The following is a 10015-nucleotide window of genomic DNA, read 5'->3' on the forward strand; positions in this document are numbered from 1 at the left end:
GTGAAATGTAAAGTAACCTTGAACCTTTGAATCACTTGAATACATAAGAAAAGTCTAGGCAACTTCTCTTAACACTTATTTAACATTCAAGAATCTTATTTTAAAGTTATATTCTCTCTCCTATTCTTGTCCGCATTGTAATTCCTAAGATCGTCCGAAGTTCGAAAAAATCGCCACCGATATTTTTCGACAATCATCCGCCTTCGTTCCGTGCTGAAAAAATCATTCTTAAATCTGTTTTAAAATGAAAAATATCGAGATGATACATTGATGCAATAATATAATACTACATAGAAGTAAGATTTGAAGTTATACATGATAATACTGTTAAAAATAGGATATACGTAAATTTGCAATACATTTTGTATGAAGACGATTGTATGAAGATTTACACATGTTGAACTTATTACTCATATTCAATATAATTTAATCTTAATCGACAAAATAAACGTGTTAAAAAGACAGATGAAGGTTAGTAACTAATATTCAGCTTAATTTTACCGTGCAAATCATTGTTAAACAAAATTTCAGAATAAAATGATTCTGCACCCGGTAAGAAATATAACATGTTTGAATGAATAAACGCTCTGAATGAAGTTTAATACACAGCGGGACATTTAATACGCATCAGACGTGCGTATTTCAAGCGGTGCAGGGGCTTTATTTCCTGCCTCGACATCCGAGTGCCAACGAGACTCTTATTCATATCCATTGCAGCGGCGGACACGCAAAAATATCCACGACGTAAAATATCCATTACGTAAAATACGGCCTTTGTCGGGGTGAGGGGTGAGAAAATGAAGAGGGGAGAGAATAGGGGAAGAGAAGGAGGAGAAGAGAGGAGCGGGGAAGTGAGAGAGGAGAAGAGAGGAGCGGGGAAGTGAAGGAGGAGAAGAGAGGAGCGGGGAAGTGAGAGAGGAGAAGAGAGGAGCGGGGAAGTGAACGAGGAGAAGAGAGGAGCGGGGAAGTGAGAGAGGAGAAGAGAGGAGCGGGGAAGTGGAAGAGGAGAAGAGAGGAGCGGGGAAGTGGAAGAGGAGAAGAGAGGAGNGGCAAGTACCCTCAGTTACAAGGCAAGTACCTTCAGTTACAAGGCAAGTACCCTCAGTTACAAGGCAAGTACCTTCAGTTACAAGGCAAGTACCCTCAGTTACAAGGCAAGTACCTTCAGTTACAAGGCAAGTACCCTCAGTTACAAGGCAAGTACCTTCAGGTACAAGGCAAGTTCCCTCAGTTACAAGGCAAGTACCTTCAGTTACAAGGCAAGTACTCTCAGTTATAAGGCAAGTACCTTCAGTTACAAGGCAAGTACTCTCAGTTATAAGGCAATTACCCTCAGTTACAAGACAAGTACCCTCAGTTACAAGGAAAATACCCTCAGTTACAAGGCAAGTACCTTCAGTTACAAGGCAAGTACCCTCAGTTATAAGGCAAGTGTTCTCAGTTACAAGGCAAGTACCCTCAGCTACAAGGCAAGTTCCCTCAGTTACAAGGCAAGTACCCTCTTAAACAATTCTATTACCCTCAGCTAATTCAATTCTGCCTTCATCGAGGCTGCGCTGGAAAACAGTTTGTTTGCTCTCCCGCTTCCGCAAAATTGCCGCTGACAATCAAAATGAACGGCACTCGCACCCAAAAAACTCAGAGAATTTTCGCAAATACAGCACGAAACATTACTTGAGCACGAAACATTACTTAAGCTCGGGATGAAAAAGTTCATAATTTCCTCCGGAGGTCAGCATGAAACACGTAATAATTTTCCCCCTTGTACTTGACATGCTCGTCTCAAAGTTCCTTTAAATAAGTGCCGGTATTGAGTTCTACTGATTAGCTTTGTGTCTTCCAGAATTTTTATTTTTTGCCTATCTTACAGCGTCTCAGAATTTAATCTGGAATTTTCAAGCCCCTCATTATTTTGTGCGGTGCTGAACATGCAGAGCCTCTCAGAATTTTTGCTGCGCGACTCGAATTCTCTCAAAATTTTTCAACTGAGTGGCTCAGAATTTTAAATTGCACGACACAGAGCTACTCAGAATTTTCAGATTTTCTCGAATTAAACCGTTGCGCGGCTCAGATTCTCTCAGAATTACACCGCTGCGTGGCTCAGATTCTCTCAGAATTACACCGTTGCGCGGCTCAGATTCTCTCAGAATTACACAGTTGCTCGGCTCAGATTCTCTCAGAATTACAGTTTCTCGGCTCAGATTCTCTCAGAATTACACAGTTTCTCGGCTCATATTCTCTCAGAATTACACCGGTGCTCGGCTCAGATTCTCTCAGAATTACACCGCTGCGTGGCTCAGATTCTCTCAGAATTACACCGCTGCGTGGCTCAGATTCTCTCAGAATTACACCGTTGCGTGGCTTAGATTCTCTCAGAATTACACAGTTTCTCGGCTCGTATTCTCTCAGAATTACAGTTTCTCGGCTCAGATTCTCTCAGGGAGGCAGACAATGCCCTCGGCAAATGGGATGCCATTTGACGGGGCGTCTGTCTCAAGGTATGCGTCTGTCTTGCCGGCATCTCGGGAAAAATGTCCTCACTGTGCTGTCGCTAACATTCTTCATAAGATTTTCTAGAATAAAATTCATGAAAGTTATGTCATGATTAAGTGTAGAAGTGTACCATTATTTACGTGTACAGCATATTACCTATAATATACCTGAAAAAAACTTATTTATTGCAATTTGCATGTGAAAATTCAACTACGTGAAATAACAAAATGATGTATGGCAGAGCTTGAATGTGTTAAACCTCTAAATTATTCATTCAATTGCAGTGTCAACATTACATTTTCTAATAATTTTCTATTAAACGTCGCGGCAGACCCTCATTAATATTTAATAAATGATAATTAATTACAAGATTAGGGTAATGCTTGGTAATGAATCATTAATTACCTTCATGAATCAATAATATTGGAAGAGATATGACTAACTGCCTACTCATTATTAGTTTAGTTGAATCTTCCAGCCGTATCGTACAAATCTGACAGGAACGTTAACAGGAACTTCTATTATTTAGACTTGAAAATCTCTCATTTTCGTGTGTGATTTCAAGCCGTCGAGTAAAATCACTCAAATTATTTGCAATAGGAGTGAAATTGTTGATAATAAAACGCATTTAAACTTCATTATTCATCAATATAACCAATCTGGTCCATATTTTATTTCATATTTTCTTGTCCCGCGCGTGATAGTGACTCATATTTCGGTCCTGAGTGCCGGACGCGATTTTAATGTTGCGCTATGAAGCCCTCGTATCAAACCCTCTACCCTTACTCAAACTCAAAGATCTCATTGCAATAATTTCGGCTGGGTTTAATATTTAATATTTCCTTACCTCTGCGGTAATAAATCCTCTACCCTTACTCAAACTTCATGTATGTATTGCAATATTTTCGGCAATTTGTATCCGTAAACCTATCTTTGGCAATCTTTAATTTTAGACAATAAACCCTGTCAATGTTTTTTTTTAACTCAGAAAATTTTTTGCCCATTTTTCGAAATTTTTTCAATAACCATGATTTTAAGCTATAAAAGCCCCAAGACCTATTCAACTTTTAAAACACTTCTTGCAATTCTGCATTGGCATTATGAGGCGTAATTTATCATTTTATATCCATGATAAAATTAATACAAAAATTTATAAACCTACAAACACGTCTTGCATTAATGCACCAGGCATTCCAGAACAAAAATTATCCTTTTATATCCGTTTCAAAATCAATAGAAGAAATCGTCTGTGAGGTCGATAACAATATCCCCAAGTTTTCAAATATCACCAAGATTTTTTAATACGTAACATATATTTGCATTTAATGTCTGAACAACTATTGGAAAAATGGGAATTGGAACGCAACTTCCAAAATAGAAAAATCGACCGTCTCTTTTTGCGATCTATCGACAAGGAAAGTTGGATGGAGCTCCTTCGCTTCTGCGGGCTGGAATTTCCCCGAAAATTTTTGCGGAAATGAAGCGTTTTTGATGCAAGAACTTGAGCGGCCGTAGCATTTCAGGGGCGAGTTTACTAATACGTCCACGCTCTGCCGTCCCCGCTCTGCCGTCCACGCTCTGTCGACCACGCTCTGCCGTCCACGCTCTGCCGTCCACGAGCAGAGGCCTTAATTCACCGCTAACTCACTTACCGTCCAATTGACGGACGTCTCTGCCGTCCCTGATTACCGTCACAGACAGACACCTCTGAGCGACAGACACCTCTGAGCGACAGACACCTCTGGGCGACAGACACCTCTGGGCAAATCCTCATTATAAATGCGTATCAAACGCATGAGATTATTAAGCGTAAAGACGTACGCATATTATTATCTGATGCATAGACGTATCAGATGCATGGAAGAATCATGCACATAGTCGCATCAATTCCATAAGCGAATCGATTGCATTGACGCATGAATTGCATGGTCGTTTCAAGCGTACATGCGCATCAAGCTCATAGGCTTTTAAACTGTGCAATAACATCATCTATAATCTTATCATCGAATCATTCTTCAGAGCAAGCTACCTTCACTTTCTCAGAACTGCCGTTGGTGGTCATGCAGAAATAAAATTAAAATCATTCGAAGAATACCCCAAAAAATCTGAATTTTTGAACCCTAACTCGTTAGGCCGATAAATCTTTTTTCTCATGCTTTGTTTCAAAAGAGGTTATTCAAATCAACTGTAAAATATAAACTTTAACTGATAGTTTGCGCCAAGATTTTAAGCGTGGTGTTTGGCATCGATTTTAAGAACGCTATTGATGCGAGGATCCAAGAAAATAATTCATGTGACGTGGAGAGAGCGATGCACGCGATGACTTCACTACACAACGTCCAAGGAGGCACTGAGGGATGCTGGTTGCTGAAGCGATCTAACTCTTCTCACATTCACCACGTCTTTAACAAAGATCTCAAGCAAATATCCTCATAAAGAGAATTGCTAAATTCACCAAAAATTACAAATGCATGTTGACATCCGGCACTGATTATCTTGAACGCAGTTGAGAAGAAAATAAATGGTAACATTGAAACATCTTAAAACAAAATTTGAGTTTACTCTCACTCAGGAGATTGTCAATCATTTAACTCCACGGACTTCAAAACGAAGATTTAGTTTACCTTTTTCCCTGAGAATTCAATGCAGTGATGAAAATGATACCAAATTTTTTCGGTTTTCATATCTTACAGCAAATATATTTTGAATGTATAATCTAATATTAACATAATTTACAATTTGCGTAAAATGTACGTTTTCCCCACATCTCTGTTAAAACATGAAACCACAAACGTAATGACCGCGGTTTTTTAGCTGCAGAACAAGGAAATTACAACAGCAAATTGAAAATCCTCGGCCTGTTGAAGCGGCCTCAGAGCGATGCTACATCAGGACGCGTAGGATGTGCGGGACAGCAATGACAGGAATAAGTCCTGTGGCAGCAATGGCAGGAGTTAGGCGCGTGGCAGGAATGGCAGGAGTTAGGCGCGTGGCAGCAATGGCAGGAGTTAGGCGCGTGGCAGCAATGGCAGGAGTTAGGCGCGTGGCAGCAATGGCAGGAGTTAGGCGCGTGGCAGCAATAGAAAGAGTTAGGCGCGTGGCAGCAATTGTGTGTAGCTGTCTCACACGCACATACCCATGTGTGTGTGAGACAGCTGGGTGTGTGAGACACCCACAACTATGGGTATGTGGGTTTGTGAGACTCTCATAGCTGTCACACATAACCATGTGTGACCTTTGTATGAATGTACAGCTCTTCAATATCGAAATAATTTGCTAATTACCAATTATATTAGTAGCCTAATTATAACAATATGAATTAAAATGAGTATATGCTAATAATAAAAGTATATTTTCTTGCAGTACCCAAGTGTGTTAATAATCGGTGCCAACAAATTTTAAATTCGCCTAAAGCAATCATCAGAATTGGGAATTCATTTCTCGAATTTTTTCTTCCCAGCTGCGCCTAACACGGGCGCATCGAACGCATTTGCACGAACTACAACATTTATTGTGCTGACATCAGCAATGGCAGTTACAAGCAATAACATCAATTATGCTTAAATCATAACTAATATCAATTCTACGTGACAACACAAGCCTCTGCACTCACGCTTATTTCGAGAACACGATTGTTTCAACCCAGGATTTTCAAAAGCTTTCATCAAATCGCTTTTGATTTCCGCATAGCCGAGCTCGTGCAACGACTTTGCTGCTGACTCGACACAACCTATGAAGGAACAGACAGCCCCAAGGGGAGGAACAGACAGTCCTCATCCTCAGTGAGGGGAATAATAGACAGCCTTCCGTCTCACTGAGGGAAACTGCCTTCAGTTTCATCGAGAGTAGAAATAGAGACTTCAGTCTCACCAAATAAGAAAATAACAGTTCTTAGTTTCACCGAGTTTAGAAAATGACAGCCATCAGTCTCACAGATTTAAGAAAGTGACGGTTCTTAGTCTCACCGAGGGTAAAAACAGACAACCCTCAGTCTCACCGAGTTTAGAAAGTAACAGCCTTCAGTCTCACCGAGAGTAAAAATATACATACAGTCCTCAGTGTCAGTTAGGGACGGAGGGTAGAATTAGATTGGATTGGGTGGATTGGAGGGTAGAATTAGACAGTCCTCGGCCTCACCGAGCTGAGAAATAGTCTCGGTCTCCCCAAGAGAGACACGGACTGTATATCATGGATGCAGATATACACGGTATATCTGCAATCACTGATCTTCTCGAGGCTGCAGCAGAATTTGCTGACACGAGATTCGGCAAGACTGCAATGCAACGCCTTGTGGAGGAAGTGAGTGCAACAAGAAGATGTGAAATGAGAATTGCGTAATAATGCACGCCCGATCGCATTGAAAGGGTTCGGGGATGAATTTCGTTACACAACTAATTAATTATCTAATTAAATGTTTTTGCGCCTCAATTAAACTTCCGCATTCGTTCCTCACCGTTTTCCCTATTCAATTTCGTTCCTTCTCATAGGGTTCAGTCTCTCTGTCTTTCTCCATCACTCTCTTTATCCCTCTCCGTCCCTCTCCGTCCCTCGTTTAGGATGCATGAGTCCCGGCATCGTCATCGGAGTCGGGAAATTGGTTTTGATGCCACGGCGCCCGCGGCATCGCGCGCTGCACAAACATCGCCACTATAGGGCCACAGACGCTCCCAGGGCATGAGGACAACGATTGCCACTGTGGTCCGCTTTGGATGTGATTATAAACATTATTATCTATATAAACCGTAAGATTGACATCGACACAACTCCGTCTACATTTAGGTTCCTTTCAGAGACGAAAAAGGCTCACTACGTACGGCTTAGAAGTTAATCGGACGCTGTTCGGCCACCTATTGTATTCGGCCGCAAATATGTAGTCTTTTTCGGGAGTGACATGTGCGATCATGAGCAATAGAGAAAATAACAGGAATAGGAAACAGGGAAATAACAGGAAATAGGAATAACAGGACAATAACAGCAACTGGACAAAGGGGCGGCATGAGAAATGAACACGACGAGGGCAATTATATAATAGAATAATGGTATGTAGCTTCTTCGACGCGGACAGCAAAGCAGCGAGGACATGGTCATCCTGAGCCAGTGGAGTCATGCATTATGCGAGAAGCTGGCGTTAGCGGTGGTCCAACGCATGTGTGAATCTGATTTGTGAAACTAACGCAGGCGTTAGCGGTAGGACCTAATCTCTTGGCCCGAGAGATAGGGGGTGGGACCCAAAATTAGGGGTGGGACCCAAAATTGTGCAATAGCTTGCAAGGCGTCTATAAGTAAAAAAATCCCGCACAAACATAAACAGGACAACATCTCTAAAAATTTCATGTAACAAATACAAGCGGGACATAAAACTAAATCGGCTTACATGACCGATGCACAGAACATTACGAAACACAATACAAACACAAAGCATTACGAAACACAATACAAACACAAAGCATTACGAAACAACACAAACACAAAGCATTACGAAACAACACAAACACAAAGCATTACGAAACACAACACAAACACAAAGCATTACAAAACACAACACAAACACAAAGCATTACAAAACACAACACAAACACAAAGCATTACGAAACACAACGAGGCGGAAAGTTCAGGATTTTGGAGGCCGCGGAAGAATAAAGTTTGCCGGTTATGATCTGCCGACGCCAACCGGAACTTCCGCAGCCGCTGGTGGATGTTGTGCTGACTGGTGGATGTTGTGCTGACTGGTGGATGTGGCGCTGACTGGTGGATGTGGCGCTGACTGGTGGATGTGGCGATGTAGCGCTGACTGGTGGATGTGGCGCTGACTGGTGGATGTAGCGCTGACTGGTGGATGTGGCGCTGACTGGTGGATGTGGCGCTGACTGGTGGATGTAGCGCTGACTGGTGGATGTGGTGCTGACTGGTGGATGTGGTGCTGACTGGTGGATGTGGCGCTGACTGGTGGATGTGGCGCTGACTGGTGGATGTAGCGCTGACTGGTGGATGTGGTGCTGACTGGTGGATGTAGCGCTGACTGGTGGATGTGGCGCTGACTGGTGGATGTAGCGCTGACTGGTGGATGTGGTGCTGACTGGTGGAGGTGGCGCTGACTGGTGGATGTAGCGCTGACTGGTAGATGTGGCGCTGACTGGTGGATGTAGTGCTGACTGGTGGATGTGGCGCTGACTGGTGGATGTGGTGCTGACTGGTGGATGTGGTGCTGACTGGTGGATGTGGTGCTGACTGGTGGATGCCGTGCTGACTGGTGGATGTGGCGCTGACTGGTGGATGTGGTGCTGACTGGTGGATGTAGCGCTGACTGGATTCAGTGGTGCTGACTAGTGGATGCCGTGCTGACTGGTGGATGTGGCGCTGACTGGAGGATGTGGCGCTGACTGGTGGATGTGGCGCTGACTGAATTCATCGCCACTGAATTTGACGCAAGTGAGATAACAACCTCAGAATTTATTAGTTTTAAATTGTTGGAAAACCGTTAAGATTTTCTCTTAAAACTGCTGAAATTTGCTTAAATGTTTCTTAAATACTTTTACGTGCTCCTGAAATTCTTTTAAAAAATGATTAAATTCTTCTGAATGCTGCTGAATTTCTTTTGAGACCTTTAGAAACATTCTTAACAACTGCTGAAATTCGCTCATAATTGAAATTTCCTTAAAATTTGGTGTTTGGCAGCTTTCCAACAGCTGCGTACGCTGCATAGCAACCGCGGCCCCAAACTTATCTCTGCAACTTCTTCAAACAACTGCCAAATAATACATGTGTAACACAGCAACTTGAGAACAAATGTTTAACCAGCTGTCGAAAAAGAGCAACTAGTGATACAACTGTAACCGAAGAGCAACTGCCGCACAGCGGTCTAGCATATCATGTATTAATACAAAGGCTACAGAACAGACACTACAAATATTTGTTTATAAGCAACTGCCGTACACCGCTCTAGATTAGAATATTATGTTCTAAGCAAAGTCTAGAGAGCAGACACTACAAATATTTGTTTATAAGCAACTGCCGCATTCCGCTCTAGATTATCATGTCCTCAAACATGATATTTGAACATACATGGCCAACGCCTCGATTTTACCGCCATACACGCTAGCCTGCACATCGTCGACTAGCCAACCAACTTCACTCATTACCTAATTCCATTACATCGCTATAATCCATTACCTTCCATATCCACTAACTTATAACAAAATCACTTTCTTTCCATTACCAATGCTATATTCCATTACCTCATGCCATAATTTTATTACCTCCTATTAGCACTATCGATTTCTATTAACTAATACCATACTCTGTTACCTTCCATTACTACTGCCGAATTTTAACACTCAGTACCATAATCCATAACCTCCTGAGCGAAATGACCCTGTCTAATTATATTACCTAAGAAATTAACCATTACCTCCGAATACCACTGCGCAGCTCACGAACCTAAAACGCTCACCCTATTTACTAGCAAGGAGCACTCAGAAAAGTAAGTGTAACTTTGTCTAAATGGAGCAGTGTGAGGCACTGA

At 42.1% G+C, this 10015-nt stretch overlaps 1 protein-coding gene across 1 annotated transcript; it reads right to left on the bottom strand.

The window, feature by feature from the left end:
- Positions 1-5376: 5376 nt before the first annotated feature.
- On the bottom strand, positions 5377-9670 carry LOC108682818 (mucin-20-like). The gene is made up of 3 exons (XM_018172059.1): positions 9664-9670; positions 8083-8873; positions 5377-5610 (listed from the first exon to the last, which is right to left on the bottom strand). Exons 1-3 carry the CDS (start codon positions 9668-9670, stop codon positions 5377-5379), a joined length of 1032 nt encoding a protein of 343 aa, XP_018027548.1.
- Between the last annotated feature and the right edge of the window lie 345 nt (positions 9671-10015).

This window comes from Hyalella azteca, unplaced genomic scaffold, assembly GCF_000764305.2.
Source record: "Hyalella azteca isolate HAZT.00-mixed unplaced genomic scaffold, Hazt_2.0.2 contig11482, whole genome shotgun sequence".
NCBI lineage: Eukaryota > Metazoa > Arthropoda > Malacostraca > Amphipoda > Hyalellidae > Hyalella > Hyalella azteca.